This window comes from Staurois parvus, unplaced genomic scaffold (assembly GCF_062004578.1).
Source record: "Staurois parvus isolate SC_StPar_1 unplaced genomic scaffold, SC_StPar_1.0 ptg000339l, whole genome shotgun sequence".
NCBI lineage: Eukaryota > Metazoa > Chordata > Amphibia > Anura > Ranidae > Staurois > Staurois parvus.
This window is the reverse complement of record NW_028318135.1, coordinates 4127578-4148571: the sequence shown is the minus strand read 5'-3', so window position 1 is coordinate 4148571 and position 20994 is coordinate 4127578. Positions and strand designations below refer to the sequence as shown.

Genomic DNA, 20994 nt, shown 5'->3' with positions numbered 1-20994 from the left:
GGCGCCCGTACATCCCGTTGTCACAGGGACCGGAACACGGAAGCCGGATGCCAGCTTCAGCCAGAGGATATAGCCGGGGACGCTGCAGGGGATGTATTGCGGGAGCGAAGGACAAGGTAAGCGCTGCAGGGACTCCCTATGCAACGCTGCATGGTAAGCCCGAGTGTAGCTCGGGGTTACCGCTTTTGGTACTGAAACTCTACCCCGAGCTACACTCGGGAATACCACTAGGGAGGTTAAAAGAAAGAACTGTGGCTGTTGACTTTTTATAAACACACACTTACATGTTCCGGGGTCCAGCGATATACTCACCCGCGCTGTTCCTTCTCTCCTGTCCTCTATGGCACCGGAATCTCTACTGTGGGCACCAAGCCGTGACAACTTACGCCTTCACAGCCTGGTGCCCACTGCACATGCGCGAGTCGCACCGCGCCTCCTGATTTGTCCAGCAATCTCCTGGGACCTGTGAAAGTTCCCAGGAGACTGTTGGAACAAGAAGGGGGCCGAACTTCTTCCTCACTTTGCCATGGCGAGCTGAGCCAGAAGTGGGAGCGGGTACCTGTCAAAACCAGGTACCCGCTCCCCCCGAAAGGTGCCAAATATGGCAGTGGAGGGGGGGGAGGCAAATAAGCAGAGCTTCTGCTTTTGAATGGAACTCTGCTTTAAGTTCAACTGCCGGCTGCACGGTGCAAGGTGGTGGATTGCCTTGCACTGGAAAGAACTACACACAGTTGTTATTTTCTGTGCACACCACACCAGAGACAAATCATTTTGCCCGGTCATGTGATGGGATTTTGCCAGCATAGTCGCCCAATGCAATCCAACCTCATGTGGTGTGAATATACCCTGAAGAAGCTAACATTAGAAGCTGATCGGTTACTATGTACAGGGAATTTCTTGAAAACTGGAGCAGAACCTGAGGCTCCGTTCACATCAAGGCGTATTGTATCAGGGGCACAATTGCTGCAATTCTGCCCGCGATTCTAAAAGGCTTACAAAACTGACAAATTGCACACTTGTTCAGATGCCACTCATTTTCATTTTACCTAAACACGGGGTGGGATTCTTCCACGATTGCCACTCGATAAATCACGCTGCCAGGGGCAGACTGACCATTTGGAAACTCGGGCACTGCCCGAGGGCCCGGGGTCAGTAGGGGGCCCCATGAGATGCCCCTGGTACCTTTTTCATAGGCTTTTTGGAGTTTGGGCAAGGACACAGGGTCCCCATGATCCCCTTTTGCCCGGGGGCCCCATGAGTTGTCAGTCCGCCCCTGCACGCTGCAATATTGACGAACTGCATTGCACGAAGCTTGTCACCCAAAAAGGAGCAGGAGCTTCTTGTGGTAATGACAACCTTTCCACGATTGCAGCGTGACAATCGTGGCAGAATCATACCGCATTCTAGGTGCCACTGAACATGAAAGACGTGTGGTGCGATTTGTCAGTTTTGCAGAGCGTTTTGGGATCACAAGTAGAATAGAATGTGAATGGAGCCTGACGCAGGGTAACCTATCAGCTTCTTCCTTTCATTTTCAAAGCTGATCTGAAGATGCTGAAGCTGGATGCTGATTGGTTCCCACGCACAGCAGTTCCAGTTTTAGTAAATCCATTGAATGCAAGCATGTGTGTGAATGAAGTGATCACAGGTAGTTGATTTCAATGCAAGCGAGAGCAGAGCCCAGGCAAGCTGTGCAGAGAGGAGCGCCGCAGTCAGTATATTATCACCTAGTCAGTGTTGATGTAAGGCAGCACCGGATCACTAGCAGCTCAGCATCCCCCGACCCACACTGGGTGCCTCTTCCCATCAGCATGGACACACTGTGTACACAGTAGCAGCTGCACTCAGTGGGAGTGGCACGGAGGGGGGGAGGGGGAGGACCCAGCTCCTGCTTGTCATTGCCTATTACTTATTCATTTCTCCTAGGGAGCCCTGCCAGCAGCAGCTCCCGTCTCTCTCTACCTCTTCAAACTCCACTCTCTCTAACCGTTGGCTGCAAAGACTTTTTTTCTGTTTTGTTCTTCAATAAACCCCCCTCCTCCTTTCAAACAAGGCAGAGAGGTCATTCCATACAAACTCCTATCCCCATCTCTGCACAATCCCTGATTGGTGGAATAAAGTCCTCTGGATCTGTTTTGGAGTTGATGCTTATTTTTGTTGTTGTTGTGGTTAGATCTCTGCTTTAGGCTGTTGTTATTGTTATTTTTGGTCCGGGAGGGGGGTTGGCTTTTTTTTTCTCGGAGCTACTGATCCCAATAAGCAAACGCGTGGCTCCTTTGTGTATAGCAGCTGCTGTTCATCAATGCCTAGGCAAGTCCTGGGCTTTTAGCTACTTGCGGCTTTTTTTTTTTTCGTTATTTAAAAAATAACAGCCCCGCCGACACCATCCTATCGGACTTGTCCAGCCGGCCTTTTTCTGGTGTCATGCTCGTAGCTCTTTAAACCAGCGATCCGTGCTGCAAAAACTTGTCTCCGATCCCGCACCTGAGCCGGCTGAATGCTGACCAATTAGGACCGGGAGCCCCCAAAAAACTGCAACTTGAGGACCTCTCTTCTCCAAAACATGGATGTAAGGTTTTACCCGGCAGCTGCTGGCAATGCCCTGCCCGGAGAATCCCCCAATCTGGACTTTTCGCAGTGTTTAGACTACTACACTTACAAGGTGAATACTATACTGCTTCTTCACTTTTGTATTCCTAATTCTCATTTCCTCCGCAACTGTCATTTTTTTATATGTGTGTATTCAGTATATCAGAGCAGGACTTTTCTCAGTGCTCTGCACTCACAAGGTGAATATTTTTGCTTTTTTGTTTATTCAACACTTTTTTGTATTTATAAACCTCATTTCCTCCGCAACTGTCATTTATATGTGTCTATACTCTTGTCAGACCAACACTTTGCTCAGTGTTCAGACTACTACGCTTACAAGGTGAATGCTTATTCTGCTTTTTTGTTTAATCAACAGTGTTTTGTAAATCTCATTTCCTCCAGAACTGTCATTTTTTTTTTTTTTTTTTTTTTTTTTAAATGTGTATGTACTCAGTCCATCAGAGCAGGGTGCTGATCTTCAACACTTCATGTGTCATCCAGCTTTTTAATTGAGTGCTTACTTTTAGTCCTATTATACAATGAATTAAATAATGTGGGAATTTAAACACTATTGCAGCCTGCTCTGGTTTCAAACTCTGAACTTTTTATATTTTATGTATATATTGAGTCCATCAGAGCAGGGTGCTGATCTTGAATATGTCATGTGTCATCCAGCTTTTTGAGTGCTTACTGTTAGCCCCATTATACATCTAATTAGAGAATGCTGTGGGTATTTAAACACTACTGCAGTCTGCTTCGTTTCGCTCTGAACTTTTTTTGTTTTAGAATTATTATTTATTTTTTAAATTTTTTTAGTGTGTGTGCTGAGTCTATCAAAGCAGGGTGCTGATCTTCAATACTTCATGTGTCATCCAGCTTTTTAATTAATGAGTGCTTACTATTAGCCCTATTATACATCTAATTAGAGAATGCTGTGGGTATTTAAACACTAATTATTGCAGCCTGCTCTGGCTTTCCACTCTGAACTTTTTATGTTTTAGAATTTTTTTTTTTTTTACTGCTTTTTACCTAGTGAGCACCCCTTGATGTCTGCATCTGTGCTTAATCCTTTGTCATACTGTAGCAGTGTTTTGACAGAAATATTTGATCTGAATAGATCCACACTGCGTGGAATGATTGACTTGTGTTGTGTCTATAGCGTGCCCCTTTTGCTCTATTGTTGGGAATTAAATTAATGTTTCGCGTTTTGTATTCTGATCTGAAAACTGTGTTTATACCTCTTCCCTGATTGCTTTCCATAACAGATGACAGCTGGTAAAGAGAATCTGAAGCATACTAGATCATAAAAGCCTAATGTATTTTATTTTGGGGGGGGGGGCAAGGGTACTATGATTTTTACCATTTTGTAGTAAAGTGTTTTTACTTTGTGGTTGTATTGTAGGCATGTTATTAACACAGTATGTTATAGTGGAGATCTTCGTTGAGGACCCCCCCCCCCCTCTGTATTATGAAGTCCCTTTTCTGAGATTCTGCGTTTCACAGTATGGAACCCTAAAAAAAGTTACTACTTCACTGATTTACCACAATCCACCTCTGCTACTTTGGACTACTTTGGTTCAGGTCACGTGACAATCTAATCTGTCTGCAGCGTAAAGTGTTTAAAAAAGAAATTCCTAACTTTTAACAAGTACCTTCTATTTCCATCAGCATCCTCCATTTCTTTATTTCTGTGATCTGACTTCCTTTTAGAGGGTGGCTACATTTGTTCTCCATGGCCTCACTGTATGTAGGAAGCGTAGCCCCCCCCCCCCCTACTGTTCACTTCAGAGATGGACTATGGGAATTGTAGTGTGGTTGGAGCAGTGCACCTGACTACAACTTACATGCACTGCTCATCCCAAACAAATGGATGTAAGGGGGGAAAAGTAGACGTTTGGGAGCTCATGGAGGCAGAAAAACACTGTAAAAAGAATTTGATTACAAACAGATTGCATGGCCAGTAGGCAGTTAATGTGTATGAATTATTTTCGGAGAATAAGGATATAGTGTCACTTTAATGTATTTTTTGTTGTTGGGGTGGGGGGGACAAATATTTACCTTTTTTGTAGTAAAGTGTTTTACTTTGTAGTTGTGTTGCAGATGTGTTTATTATTATTACAGTATGTTGTAGCAGAGGTCTTGAGACCCCTCATTATATGATGTCTTCTGTACTCCTCTGAGGTTCTGCATTTCACAGTATGGAACCCTAAAAAATGTTCAACTTTCCTAACTTACCCACGCTGCCTTTCTGCTACTTTGTACAACTGTAGTTCAGATCACAGGATGACCGAGTGTGTTTGTACCTTAATGACCATGTACAATTCTTTACATATTTTACATGCACTTTTACTCCCTGTAGACTTTAATTTTAACTTGTTACACTTGAATTTCAAGTATATGAATTTTAATAATTTTGTGTAAGGAAGGCCGTTGGGATTAGTGGGAGATAATCCAAAACATAAAGTACAACATTGTGACATTTAGGAGCTGGGATGGCTGCATGCCAATAAGAGCCAGGTTTTTAGACCAAGTTGTAGTAGCCCCCAACTTGCTCATGTGTACTTTTTTTTTTTATTCTTTTAGTTTAATTTGTAACATGGTTTTTGCTTACCATGATAAATAATGGCTGACTTTAATACAAGTTATTTTTCATGAGCATCAAATACTAAAAGGATTACAGTCGGCTATTAATAAAGTTTAATACTAACAACCTATGCTCAGCATACCTCTACTTTAAAGTGGTTGTAAAGGCTGAAGGTTTTTTACCTTCATGCATTCTATGCATGAAGGTAAAAAACCTTCTGCGTGCAGCAGTTCCCCCAGCCCCTTCAATACTTACCTGAGCCTCATCGCTATCCAGTGATATGAATGACAGCCTCGGCTGCCCTGGGTCTCTGCGTCCTCATTGGCTGAGACAGCAAGCGGAGCCATTGGCTCCCGCTGCTGTCAATCACAGCCAATGAGGGGGTTGGGGCCAAGCTGTGGCTCTGTGTCTGGACACACGGAGCAGCGGGTGCCCCCATAGCAAACTGCTTGCTGTAGGGGCACCCGAGAAGAGGAGGTTCCAGGTTACTCTGTGCAAAACCACTGCACACAGTAGGTAAGTATAACATGTTTGTTATTTTCCAAAAGAAAAAACCTTTTTAAAATCACTTTAATGTGACAATTTCAGGCAGTTGTTTTTTTTTAAGTAGATTTAGTTCATAATAAATTTAGGTGCCCTGTCATACCAGAAACTGGTGCGGGAAACACACAATCTGTGTGCGTTTCCCTGCACTGCGTTTAAAACGCACTGCACTTGTGATCTGCAGCTAGTGTCATTGTTAACACCTCCACAAATGAATTTTGCAAACGCGGTGTGTCTGCCTGTAATGTATCGCATGGTACAGTAGTACCATGTGATCTGGTTGCTGTGTGTTTTATAAAGTAGTTCATGCACCACTTTTGGTACGATACAGCTTGATTTTAGCCCATTTAAATGAATGTGCTGAAATTGCACTGCACCCGAATCGCACAGCAACACACAGCATGTTCCTGTATTGTACAGAATTCATGGTGAAAACCGGCTCAAATATTGCTTGGAGATAACCATGGACACGTGAATTGGATGGTGGAAGTCAATAGAGTTTCACTGCATTCACTTAGGAACAGGCTATTTGCCTTTTAGTAAAATGACCCCATGAATGGCACACAAACCAACTTTATAGCTAAAGTAAACTTGTCTATGATACCTGACACCCCCCCATTTTCTTGCTGCTCCTGTAAACTAAGGATCAAACTTTCTCTGGTTAGCAGTGGCCCCTAATTTCCTTGGCAGATGCCTGAACCAGGAGAGAGCTTGATTCTGCTTAAGAGTGTGTAAAGAGTGGTGTTCTAACTATAGACCACTCAAGAAGTAGGCATAGAGGGGCTCAGGTTACAGGGAATATTTGGGCCTGCTCCAGCATTTCCATTTTGAATGGTGCATAGTTAAAGATTTGCAGGTATGGCAATTTGTTATATAGTTACATTGTAATTATGCATATACCATGTGGGATCCCTCTAGAAGACACAGCTACTCCAGTTATTTCCACTTGCTGCTGAGTGGCTGCCCTGCTGCATTCTGATCACAGGAGGTTGGCTGCACGACACAGGTACCATTCAGAGGATGCTTTCCATTTTCTTACCTAATGCATAGCATTCTTTGATTGGGGTGAGGTGGAGAGTGTGACAGCCCTGCCCCGCCTCTTCACCTTTGTCCAATCAGAGAAAGCAAAGCATAGAGTTTTTTAATTATTGCATTTGTGTTGAGCATAGGACATGTTTGCTTTTCAAAAAGTCTAAGGAACACTTACAACTGGTGTGTTCATTGCAGCTTGCTCCGTGTCACTTCTCCAAACACCCGATTTAGGGAGACCACATTGTACACTTCACATGGTCAACCATTCAGTACCATATTGGTAGCAACTCTAGCCAAAGTCATTGGCTCTGAATGCAGGGTTTAGGAGCTGTTCGTGTATCAGAATTTAGTGCATCTAAAAGCTTGAGTGGAAGGGTGACTCCAGGGGACCTACAAGGGAACAGACACAAACTACAAAAAAGCCAATAGCAACCAATTGTGTAACTGAAGTAGGCTGCTATGTTTTTCATGTGAAAGTTTTAATAGCATGTTGAAACTAAACTTATTAGAATTCTGCAAGTGTATTAATACAAATGTTCTATTTATATTACTTTAGTTTGTTTGGGGATGACTTTAAGAGCTAAGTGTTAAATCCCTGTCAACTGTCTGAATGTATGCTGACACATGTTGTCTTCCAGCTACTAAGTAACCATAACAGTTTCAAACACAGAGCAGTATAGCTGTTTACATACCTCTTAACTACAGGGTTCTGTTATGCAATACTTTTATCCACAATTCGTAAACAGTGTGTTATCACCATGAGGTCAGATAGCTGGTGGGGCTGCAGTTGTCAGACGTCAGCTGACCTATTACCACTAATCCTTCAGGGCTTGGAATCATCATAAGACAGAATACTTTAAGCTAAATCTTTCATAGGGAACCCTGCACAGTGCTAAATAAAGACTAAATATTCAGATATTTGCAAAAGCTCAGGTGTGACTGGTTATTTTTTAAAATATCTGGTCCAACTTGAAGAAAATATTCAGCTTGTATTGGTAGAAAGGTTAGATTTCAAAATTTGAAAACCAATTAATGATTTTGTCTCTGTGTGGAAGCTTGGATGGTTACTGTTATGGAAAGTAATAGAACTTCTAAACCTAACAAAAAAAAAAAGTTTGTTAAACCTTACAAATCTAAGGGATGAGAGGATCAGTTTTGTCATGTCTTCAGCAGCAAAGATCTCACCCTTTACTAGTAGTAATGGCAAGCTTTTGGTTGCATGGTCTTCTCACTGCTGCCATAGCGTATGCTCCATTCTGTTCAGAGTCCAAGCCACACCCATGGTGAGGATAAGACCTACTTGGAGAATATTGACAGCCTTCTAGTGCATGTGGACAAGGTGCAGATGTGGAACTGCCATAAAGAATCACGTGGCAGATTTTGTGAGGTTGATTTACTAAAGACAAAATAGACTGTTCTGTTGCAAGTAGTGAATGAGGGGAAGTTCTGTGTACTTTCGTCATCCAGTAACATGGAAGCAAAAATGCAGGGGTTTTCTTTTTGTTTTATTGCATATATGTATTTTTTTGCACCGCATTCACCAAGATCTGGGGAAGATTGCTTTGCAAAGTGAACAGCCTATTTTGCCTTTAGTAAGGCAACCCCTGTGCAGTGGCTATAAGCAGGCCATGCATCTAAAAGCTTAGCATTTCCATTTTGTTGTTGGAGTCCAGAAGGGTAGGGATAGTTACTGTTTAATTGAATGTACCCTGAGTTCATAGTGGGTAATTCTTTATCTGTATACACCACTAAGTTGTATTACCTAGACTTGGGGTCTCCAAACTTTCTAAACAAAGGGCCAGTTTACTGTCCTTCCGACTTTAGGAGGGTCGGAGTGGCCAGTGGGTTGTAGTAAATGTCCCAGCATCAGTAGGAGAAAAAAAAATGACATAGTGCTTGTAGTCAGTGGAAGGTGGGGAATAGGAGGAATAGTGTTCAGTCATTGGTATTAGTTGGAGGAACAGTGCCCCATCATTGGCGTCGGTGGGAGGAAAAGTGCCCCATCATTGGTGTTGGGGGGTAATGGTGCCTCCTCATTGGTGTCTGGGAAAGGAATAGTGCCTCCTCATTGGTGTCTGGGAAAGGAATGGTGCCTCCTCATTGGTGTCTGGGAGAGAAATAGCGCCTCCTCATTGGTGTCGGGAAGAGGAATAGCGCCTCATTGGTATTAGTTGGAGGAACAGTACCTAATTGTTTAGTATCAGTGGGTGGAATTGTGGCCCATCATTGGTGCTAGTGGATGGGAAAATTCTCCCTAGTAGGTGCCAGTGGAAGAAATAGTGCCTGTTTGTTGGTGTCAGTGGGACGAATAGTACCCTGAGGGCTGGATAGAGGCAAACGGCTGCATTTGGCCCATGGGCCACAGTTTCGAGACCACTGACCTAGAATGATAAAAAATTAATTGGAATGAATGCTGTTTCTGGTTGTTATAGTAGGTTTTTGTCATCAGATGTGCTTATTTTTTATAAAAAGCCATACAAAAAATGTAATCTCTGTTCTATCACACGTATGGCTATTTAAACTCATGTCAGCCTCAAAGTACACCTGTCAAGAGAAACTTATGGTAGCCACCATTACTAGTATCCTCCCAAAAATGGTAGCTGCCTGGTGCAGTGTGACTGACTAGTTTTACTGGTTCTGATACTAACTACAATCCATAGGCTCCAAATAAGTGTGCTGTAGATAAGCTGTGGAAAAGTAGGCATTCTTTTTTTTTTTTCGTTTTGTTTTATTGGATTAGTGACCCAGAAAGTGATGAAACCAATGCATCTGTATAGCGGGCAAGCAGTGTTTTCATAGAATCCAGAAATGGCAGCCTCCCATACTTATCTTAAAATCAGTTTCCATTAACCCATTTTTTTTTTTTTGCACTGAAAGGATTCTTTTCTGAAGATACACTGAGATTGTTTTATGGGGTCAGTTTGTCACTTGAAATGCAAATATTGCGTAGTGAATTTCTTTACGCTTGAAGCCAACAGTGGAGCCTGTGCACCTGCTGCAGATCAAACATTTCAGTCTCCCTGTAAGAATCAAGTAAATATTTATTAAGTTGTCAGATAATTACATGGTACAGTAGTCTATATCTTATAGGTAGATGGCGAAGAAAAATACTGTGTGACAGCTGGGAATGAAAAAGCTTTCTATATAATCTTTACAGCTCAAATGTTTTGATGTATCATCATCACATTGTTAGCTACTATGCACTAATTGCTGATGTCTTTACTGCTTCATTAAGAACTTCTGTCTCACAGTCACTGTTTAAAGCACAATGAATAAGTTAGATGATGTTCATATGCTAATTTTCAGTCATAAAATGAATTAGAAACTGAATAAAAAGTTTTGTTTTTAAAGCTCACCAATCAAATTAAATCTGGATATTGAAGAATTATACACTAAAACTGACTATTAAATGAAATGAAAGATGTTTTAGCAAGTACAACGTAAGAAAAGAGGTTGAGTTTTTTTTGTTTTTTTACAACTTCTTCTATCAGCTCGGCATTCTGTGGTGCTTTGATAATGTTTCACAGCTTGGGCACTAATGTGCTTTTCAGATTCGAAGATGAAGAACTATATGGTCACAGGAATCCTTTGTGTACTTGTTATTGTGATTTAAAATAAAAGGAAAGCTGCTGTGTCAGATGATGATGGTGCCTACAAGGCAGTTAATTGATCCAAGTCAGTGACTTGCAAACAGGAAATGGTCTGTTTATCTATTATGTGTTTGTTCACAATTTTTTTTACATTTTTATAAACCACATTATGTATGGTGTATTCAAATATAGAAATAACAATATGTTCCCTGTGTTTACAATTGATATCTGTGTACAGGAATGTCTTAGCAGGAATAGTTTCTCTGATTTGCTAAAACCCATCGAGACAGATTGGAACTTAATGTTTATTAGGGTAGTGTTGTTTTGTCTGTCAGTTGATCAACTTACAACTCATCTGTTATTAGTCGATTAAGGGTTTTTTGCTTAGAACACTCTTATTTAATTTGTCTTTGTGCAGTATCAACCATGCACATATTTAGATTACCCAGGAAAGTCCTCTTGATGCTCATAATGATCTGGTGTTAATTCTTTGCCTAACTATACAGTGGTTGGTTGTTCCCTCTTGACCAATATTTGTACTGGTTCTGCTCTCTCTTGGATCTATGGGACCTGGTCTGATAATGTATGACAGGAACTGACCTCTATATCCAATCACATGAGGGACATTTAAAGTACATGGATAGTCATACCAATTTTTTAGCTGGTTTGGTTAGAATAGGGGAGTGTTTAAAACCTCCTCTGGTTTGCTGTTTTTTTTTTTTTTTTTGTACCATTGGAAATATTTCTTCATTTCCTATCCCAATGATATAACTTGAAGGAAAAAGAGGAAATCCCAAAGTGTGGGGAATGCCAGGTGTCCCTAAACGTGTTTCCATTGGAAGATTTTTGCCCCTTCTATCTTGGTCTTTGGACAACTCCTTTTGGATTTTCCCTCATTTTTCTTTTTAGGTGACAGTGGTCACCAATACAATAGAAGGCAAAATCTCCCCAGTGAGTATTTCTCTATGTTGTCCTGTTTACGATTGTCATTGAAAGTGAATGTAAAAGAAAATTCCAAATTTTCGGTTGACGTCAGAACAGTAATAGAGGGGAAATCTTCCAATGGGGGCACTAGTTCTGGTGACACCCTGGAAATTCTCACTTTGGAGGGATTTCCTCTCACTTTCTGTTTTGAATAGGACAGGAAGTGAAGGGAAATCTCCCCAATGGGATACAGATGACAGGGAAAGTGGGGAAAAAAATGATGGGTTATAACCCTCCCTTACTGTATCTAAAAATGAAGAGAAAATGTTTTGCCTTTAGTGCACTTTAAGTTTGACTAGCTGTGCAATAACAGCCTTATTTTTCCACACCTTTAATTCAACCCTCATCATTTGTTATAATTTCTGCAATAGACATGCCATATTCAGAGAGTCTACATAGAATTGTGAAATGTTGATAACTGTTATTTTCCTTGCAAAAAAAATGAGAATGGTTTTTGCACAACTTTAAAACTTCTCACAACATACACCATGAGGGTCCTTCACATACCAGTCTTCCTCTTCCTAAAATTGTCTCCTGTGTATATGGGAACCTCTGAATGTCAGTGTGCCCTGTATGGAACTTTTGATTCAAGCAATATTTACATTTTCCTCTATACTCTTCAATGTCACTAAGGCTTTATATGTACTAATGTGTGCACAACAAAGCATCATATATGTGTAGTGTGTTGCCATTTGTTCTGAATGACATGCTACAGTACACACAGTACACAAAGCCATGTGCTTTTCAGTGCACCACAGAGCAGCTATGTAGATTAAATATACCTTGTGGAGCACCGAGTTTAACAAAAATAATACAGGGGTTTTTTGGGTTTTTTTTTTTTTTTTTTTTCCTGTACATTAAGGCTAGGATATGCAGCCATGTGGGAGAAGTCTTAAGAGTGCCTTGCTTGTGGACCTTTTTTTTTTTTTTCTTGGAAATCTATAGGTTTTGTCTCTTTTAAGAACATAAACATTCAAATTCATGATCTATGTTCCTCTTAAGTCAATGTGCTTCTTGAGGACCAACATTTTAGTGCATGATAGTATAGGCAATAATGATGAACTGATGGAAAGTTTTGCTCTTTCAAAGTTGCTAAATGTCTTATGAGGTTTCTGGTGGAATTTAAAGATCAAATGCCAGATCTCTGAATGCAACAGATCAATTTCTGTGTGAAAAGATAACAAAAAACTAATCCTGTGCACTTGTACAGAAATTAACCACTCCCCCACCGGTAGTAAAGCACCCATTAGGGTTATGCTGAGTGGATGTTAAATGTCCCTGTTTTACTGTTGGTGCGTGCACACAATGTCTCTATTCCCGCTGCCATTAGACATTGAAGATCATAGATTAAAAGCACAGAGCCAATCGGAGTGGCTCTGTACCTTGTGATTGTTGTGATAACCAATCACAGTTAACCCAAATATAAAGAATACTACTGTCTACATTTTGAGAGTCCATCCTTTCCTCTCGCAACAGAGGAAGGGGAAAAATCGGGATCACAGCCTGGTTGAAAGCTAAGAGAGAGAGAGATTGCGGCAGAGAAAAAGTTCAATGTTTCACCAGATAAGCCACAAAACTGAGAAGGGTCACCTCACCCCCATGTTCCCTGACATAAACATGCACTGTCTGATAATCAATGTGTTTGGGAAGATCTTTTAAAAGAAGCTTTTGACATCCAGAATGTCAAACCATCTTCTGATATCTATGGCCAGGTTTATTCTTGACTTGTAGAGTGATTGTATAACTAATTGCTGTTATGATCAAAGCTAATAGCCTATTGTTAGAACTGCAAGCAGCAACACACACCAGGCAACAGGTTGATCACAAATCCCACATTTAATGAGATTAAGGTCAACTCCTGTCATCATAACCCATACGTGTGCTAAAGAAAAGAACCAGATTTTAATTGTACAGAGTAACATTTCATTCTCTTAATACATTTCTAAATCTGACATTTGTCAAAGGTTAGAGCTGGTATTTAGACATTTTATATTATACAGAATGAATTCAAAATTCTGTAATATATTTGGTGAGTTAAGAGATGAGTATGATTGTCCAATTTATATATATTTGTAATAAAATATTGAGGTTCTATTTGACAAATATAGATGCAAAGAAAACTAGAGCACATGTCTTTTTCCAACTGCCTTCTATACCTGTAGTGATCATTCTGATTCCTTAGATTCTTTGTAAAATTAGCAGCTGCTGCTAAAATTCTGGTTCATTTTCTTTTTTTGGTTCTATTTTTGCATATCGTATTCAGCCAATACGAATTTGTGACCTAAATCAGAGTAAATGACAAGAAATTTAAGGCTGAGCACTTGGTTTACAATACAGTAGGTTTTTGCACTTTTTTTTTTTTGCCTTCCTCTGGATCAGCTGTGGGTATAGAATTGTGTATATGGGGTTTTCAATTGTTTTTCTCTGTTGATTGATCTAAATGGACTAGTGTTTTCTTCCTTTTTTTTTTTTTTTTTCCAACCTCACTAGCTACATAACACCCCAAACATACAGCTTTTAAATATTTTCTCACTTATTAATATTTAGATAGTTTTAAAGCAACTTTCCAAACCAGGGTGCCATCAGGTTTATGGAATATTCCACTAATGGCTCTGACCAAAATAAATGTGGCTTCTTATACTGTATTAAAGATGTGCATGTGGTTCTTCCATGGCTAGAAGTTTGAATGTGGCTAAACTGTTATCATAGCAGGCCTGACTCCTTCTGTGGGACCTCTATGCACCTACTTACAAAATCAATTTCTCAAAGGGACACTCGCTGACTTTTTGCAAAACAAGGGCAGATAGCACAAATGCATTCAGCATTTTGGTGTCATCACAGTATATGTATGTATTGTAGGCTATATAATATGTTTAGGTACTCAGTACAGTAGGTTCATATTATGGTTGAAAAGCTAAACAGGTCTGTCAACTGTTCATAAATCCCATACATTCCAAGTGAAGTGCATTACAGTTTGAAAGTGCATTAAAGGCTTAGTTCACCTAATTTTTTTTTTTTTTTAATATATATTCAATTTTAGCTCAACTATGTGCCAGTAAAATGATATAGTACCTCTTTTCCTGGAATGTTAAAGCGATCTCTAAGTGCTGGAGCAGGTCCATGACAGCCATTAGTCACCTTGTGTACAAAAATTGTCTACTGCTATCAAGTCAAGTGTAATGTGCACAGTGCAAGATGGCGTGATCATTGGCAGAGTCCAGGAGCTCACTGTCACCTTTTGTGCACTGTCATGTGGTATGTCTGCCCACTACACTCTCTCCCTCATTCCCACTGCAGTTGCAAGTGCGTCATCCGACTGCTCTGATCCACCATGCTCATCCACCTCTCTTGCACAAAGCTTTTCTCTCTGTCCTGCCCAGGGGCTGAGAACACATTTTGGAATTTGACAGCAGAGAAGAGGCAAGTTCACTGTGGTCAGGTAGAGGGACAAGTAAGAGGTAACGAAACAAGTAAAATTATTAACCAAAACACTTTGCGCTAATTAATACAGAAACCTACCCACAATGTGTGAAAATGCGGTGTTATAAATCGCAACTCGGCATTAAATAAAATGTATTTATTTTATTTATTTCAGGTACTTGTATAACGCCGTCAATTTATGCAGCGCTTTACATATATATTTTACATTCACATCAGTCCTTAACCCTCAAGGGGCGTACAATCTAAGGTCCCTAATTCCCATTCATACATACACATACAAGGGCCAATTTAGACAGGATCCAATTCACCTACCAGCATGTCTTTGGAGTGTGGGAGGAAACCAAAGTACCCGGAGGAAACCCGCGCAGGCACAGGGAGAACATGCAAACTCCAGGCAGGTGGTGCCGTGGTTGGGATTTGAACCAACGACCCTAGTACTGCCAGGTGGAAGTGCTAACCATTTAGCCACTGTGCTGCCCATGGACATGGAAAGCTGACAACATAAAGACCCACATTCAGATGATGATAATCTAAAACCATACATGTAAAGTGCTATCCTCAGTGTTCACAAACATAGGTAATGTCCCTTTAAATCTACAGTACACCATGTGCAATTTTATTCTTGAAATAAAGTCCCCAAAAGGGTCCTTTTTTGTATTCAAAATAATTTGATAAAAGTCCACCAAAGTGCTTGTGAAAACAAAAAAAACCCTTTTTGTGGGTTTTTTTTTTATCACTTTATTATTTTGAGTATAGAGAGGACTTTCTTGGGGGACTTTATTTCAAACATAAACTGCACGTGTTGATTGTAGATTTAAAGGGACATGTTTGTGAACACTGCAGATGTGCAAGTGCTTTACATGTGTGGTTTCAGAACAAAGTAGAAGTGGCAGGAGCACAAAAGAGCATAACAACGGCTTAATTTAATTCTGGAAGCTTAAGTTCCGTTGCAAAAGGATTTAATTACCTTTTTATATTTAGGCAATGGGTCAATGTGTTCTGAAGAAAAGTTTACTCAAAAATACTGTGTATAAATACATATATTTTTCTATTGTAGAAAATACATTTTAGCAGCTTTGAAAAGTTAACACCCCAGTGAGCCAAAAATTTACTACACAATAAAAAGTTTTTTTTGGAAAAAAAATATTACTAAAGTCCAATCTGGTGGTCATGGCTAAATTGCACTGTCCCGGGAGATTTAAAGTATAATCAAGAACAAAACTTTTTTTTTTTTTTTTTTTTTTTACAGTCTATGCATCTGCAAGGGCGATCAACCCCTTCTATTTGTCATGTTTACCATTCTCACCAAAAGTGAGAGTCCCAAATTTTAGGTTGAGAGGAACTCTTCTAATTAGGGACACCAGTTATGGTGACCCTGGTTAAAACCAGGGATTCGACCACTTTTCACAGATTTTCAATCCCTTCCTGTTTTGGCTAACATTTTTAAATTAAATATATCCACATGAATGAGTATAATGAATAAAATACATTTAAAGGAGTTATGTAGTTTGAATAAAGTTACAGCTGCTTCCAAATGAACAGAAACTGTCAGCTTTTACCTAAAGCATACATTTACTTTAAAAACACATTAGCTACGTTTTAACAGTACAGAAAAATTAATCAGTTTTCCAAATATAACCTTTTTATTTCTTTTTTACACCCCTTGTTCAAGAGCTGCCTTCATGGACTCAGCCAGTATAAATTTCCTTTTGCATTAAAGGCCCACTTACATTTTGCAGTGCCTTAATGTTCTTTGTGTTAATACAGGCCATTGGAAATAGTGGACTGGCAATGCACCCACATGATGGGAAATCAGACCTGGCTTTTGTTTTTGGAATGCAACTTGGTACCATGTGTTGTTGCACACTTCAACACAGGTTTGTTGCCTTTGTGATTTGGAGTACCATTTTAAATTCTTAGCATCGCAACACATATAATGCGGGTTGCCACGCATTGCGTTACTGAAATTTGGAAGTGTAAGTAGACCAAGTCTTCTGTCATCATTTTAAGTGTAGGAGGAATTGTGTAAATGTTCTAAACGCTGACAATTGGCTGCCAGTGGTCGTAATGGACTTTTTTTTTGTTTAAAGTGTCTTCTTACTCCAGTTCTCCTTTGTGCTTTTATATTTGTAAACGTGCTTTTTCAGACTGTACTGAGGAAATGTAATGTATAAAAAACATCTTTGCTTTTTTTGTCGTATTATACTACATGGGGTTGTTTACTAGATGTGGTAATATGTTCACGAGGTGGCCAAATTCTGCCCAAATGACTTTGTGTGGTCACAGAACATTCTATTAATTTGTACATGTAACAACAACAATTTTGAGAACCAGATGATGAAATGCAGCAATTGTGTGCTGACATCTTATATAAGTCAAGTGTTCCAAATTGCTGTTAAAGTGGAACTTTAGTCAGAAAATTAAGTCCTGCTAGATCACTTCAGGCGGGCCTCTTTTGCAGGTATAGCTATGTAAAACATTAAGGCCTCGGGACTTTTTTTTTTTTTCTAACTCTCCTAGAAGTCAGCAGATGTTTTTGCAGAAAAAAACGCTTGTAAGTGTCCAATGCTTTTACAAATGTTTTGGCGCATTTTACAGGCATCAAGCACTTTTGGTGTTAATTTCATTTGCCAGAATAAATAATTTTATTCTGGTCATTGAAATGAGTTAAAGCTCAAGTGCTAAACACGCTTAGCTTTTTTTCTGCCCACTGCTCCTGGACACACAGGCAGAGGGTTTTTTTTTCCTGCCTCTAAACTCTCCTGCCACTAAACACTACTAAAGTCTGTGTGAATGGACACATAGGTTAACATGGACGGGAGTTTAGAGGCAGGATCTGACACCCTTAGGAGCAGCTGCAAAAATGTCCTGTGTGCATTAAGGGCTTAAACTAAGTGCTTATACTGTTTAAAATCCAGTAATACAGGTGAAACTCGAAAAATTTGAATATCATGCAAAAGTTCATTTATTTCAGTAATGCAACTTAAAAGGTGAAACTAATATATGAGATAGACTCATTACATGCAAAGCAAGATAGTTCAAGCTGTTATTTGTCATAATTGTGATGATTATGGCTTACAGCTCATGAAAACCCCGAATCCACAGTCTCAGAAAATTAGAATATTCCATGCAATGAATAAAACAAGGATTGTACATAGAACAATATCGGACCTCTGAAAAGTATAAGCATGCATATGTACTCAGTACTTGGTTTGGGCCCTTTTTGCAGCAATTACTGCCTCAATGTGGCGTGGCATGGAAGCTGTCAGCCTGTGGCACTGCTGAGGTGTTATGGAAGACCAGGATGCTTCAATAGCGGTCTTCAGCTCTTCTGCATTGTTCAGTCTCATGTCTCTCATCTTTCTCTTGGCAATGCCCCATAGATTCTCTATGGGGTTCAGGTCAGGCGAGTTTGCTGGCCAATTAAGCACAGTAATCCCACGGTCATTGAACCAGATTTTGGTGCTTTTGACAGTGTGGGCAGGTGCCAAGTCCTGCTGGAAAATGAAGTCAGCATCCCCATAAAGCTCGTCTGCTTAAGGAAGCGTGAAGTGCTCCAAAATCTCCTGGTAGACGGCTGCGTTGACCCTGGACTTAATGAAGCATAAGTGGACCAACACCAGCAGATGACATGGCTCCCCAAATCAACACAGACTGTGGAAACTTTACACTGGACTTCAAGCATCTTGCAGTGTGTGCCTCTCCATTCTTTCTCCATACTCTGGGTCCTTGGTTTCCAAATGAGATGAAAAAGTTGCTCTCAGAAAAGAGGACTTTGGACCACTGAGCAACAGTCCAGGTCTGATTTTTTTCAGCCCAGGTAAGATTCTTCTGATGTTGTTTGTTATTCAGGAGCGGCTTGACAAGAGGAATACAACATTTGAAGCCCATGTCCAGGATCCGTCTGTGTGTGGTGGCTCTTGATGCACTGACTCCAGCCTCAGTCCACTCCTTGTGAAAGTCCCCAACACTTTTGAATGGCCTTTTCCTGACAATCCTCTCCAGGCTGCGGTCATCCCTGCTGCTTGTGCACCTTTTTCTTCCACACTTTTCCCTTCCACATAACTTTCTATTAATGTGCTTTGATACAGCACTTTGGGAACATCCAACTTCTTTTGCAATTACCTTTTGAGGTTTTCCCTCCTTATGGAGGGTGTCAATGATGGTTTTCTGCACAACTGTCAGGTCAGCAGTCTTTCCCATGATTGTGATTCCTACTGAACCAGACTGAGAGGCCATTTAAAGGCTCAGGAACCCTTTGCAGGTGTTATGGCTTAATTAGCTGATTAGAGTGGGACTCTTTGAGCCTAGAATATTGCACCTTTTCACAATATTCTAATTTTCTGAGATTGTGGATTTGGGGTTTTCATGAGCTGCAAGCCATACTCATCACAATTATGACAAATCATGGCTTGAACTATCTTGCTTTGCATGTAATGAGTCTATCTCATATATTAGTTTCACCTTTTAAGTTGCATTACTGAAATAAATGAACTTTTGCACGATATTCTAATTTTTTGAGTTTCACATGTACTCTGGAATGTGGAATGTATGTTCCTTGCTAAAGAACACTTTCTTTTATTTTTTTTTTTTTTTATCGATTTGTTATGGGTAAAGTTCCACTTTAAAGAAAAGTCTTATTAATGTGTTTTTTTTTTTTTTTTTTTTTTACCTATACATTTATAACTATGAAGTACAAAAAAAAAAAAACATTTAATACATATGTTGTGGGTACCTGATAAACTATGATTTGAAATTTCAGTCTTCTTTATTAAAAGAACACAACTGTAACATTTTATATAAAAGCACAGCCATATTAAGAACATTATATAATGTAGTACCTTTATGATGGCTTTTTTCTCCTATTTGAGTAGTTATTAGAAAATTGGTATGTAATGTTTCAGCAGATAGGAGCCTTGTATTTTGCGATATGCAACTCGGGAACATTGCCATTCATATGTATAAGTAGCAAAATGGGCCTTTATCATTCCCTTTGGAAAAAAAAAAGATAAATTAGATGGCCAGCGGAGAGAAAAGGTGAAATGTCAGTGTGTTACTTTTTGATATGCACTGTATGTAATCATTGGTTTGTAGCACATTGTATTAATACCAAATGTTGTTTCAACTGACTAGAGATAAATATAATGAGGAATGAGAGAAACCTTTTTAAAGCTGCTGTTTGAAATGTGACCTTGACGGTAGCAGCTGTAGCAATTATAGAGCAGGAAAGCTGACTTGTCAGTTTGGTGATGGTGCCACAATGGTGATTTTGCACTAGCCAAGCCACCTTTTGTAAAGCGTAAAGAGATTTGTTGTTTTATGAGAATTACATGTTGTTTCAGCTGAAACGTATATTTATATACATACACACTGCCTATACCTTCTCTGACACCACACCTTGCATATAATCCTGCTATGAGTAATAAATCTTCATTGTGATCTACCTGGGACTTCAAGCCTTTTCAGTGGGAATGCAGGAAAAATGGCCAGTCAAGTGTTATTTTCACTGATAAAGTTTTAGATATGAACTTTTTTGCATAGTTAGAACTTCATCCAGTGTTAGTATGCATGTGCCAGTCTCCTTGGAGACTGGAAATCACTCTAGTGGGCACGGCTGCTGCCATGATTGCCACTAGATCCTGTGACGGTTAGGCCACCCTTTTAAGGGTCTTGCAAGTTGCTTTCTGGTTGGCTGTCACATGGGTGTATGTGTGTATGTGTGTATATATATATATATATATATATATATATATATATATATATATATATATATATATATATATATATATATATATATATATATACATACATACATACATACATACATACATACATACATACCATTGTATAGAAATAGAGTGAGCAGTTCCCTATGTACAGATATAAAGTGCAAGGATATTTAAAGGTAATTTTAGTTAAATTGTAAATTAGAAGTCATTAATGTAAACCTGTCATGAGAAGTATAGATGCTCTCACTGAAAATGTTAGTTGCTTGGCTATTATACTAGTCTGCTGACTTCAGTACCTAGAATAACCTAAAATGCATGGGTGCTGTCAAAGTTGATCTTCTACCTGAAAATTCTATCTGCTTGGCTTTTGTACTGGCCCACTGGCTTCACTACCCAGAATTCATATGTAGGCAAAAAACTTATTCTGGGTCATATACTCCAAAGTAATAAAGCTAGAGGCTTACAATTTAATTATGAAAGAAACAGCACTACCTATAAAGTA

General features: G+C 39.7%; 1 protein-coding gene across 2 annotated transcripts in view; it reads left to right on the top strand.

Moving 5' to 3' along the window:
- The first annotated feature begins 1823 nt into the window (after positions 1-1823).
- TOX3 (TOX high mobility group box family member 3) overlaps positions 1824-20994 on the top strand; it is a 197343-nt gene continuing 178172 nt past the window's right edge. Inside the window, exon 1 of one of the 2 annotated variants that reach the window (XM_089684210.1) lies at positions 1824-2662. Coding sequence is in view for 1 of the 2 variants with exons in the window: in XM_089684209.1 (XP_089540335.1) it covers positions 2564-2662 (99 nt within the window). In the remaining variant the exon portion in view is untranslated. The remainder of the gene's footprint in view (positions 2663-20994) is intronic. The other variant, XM_089684209.1, reaches the window with a different exon arrangement.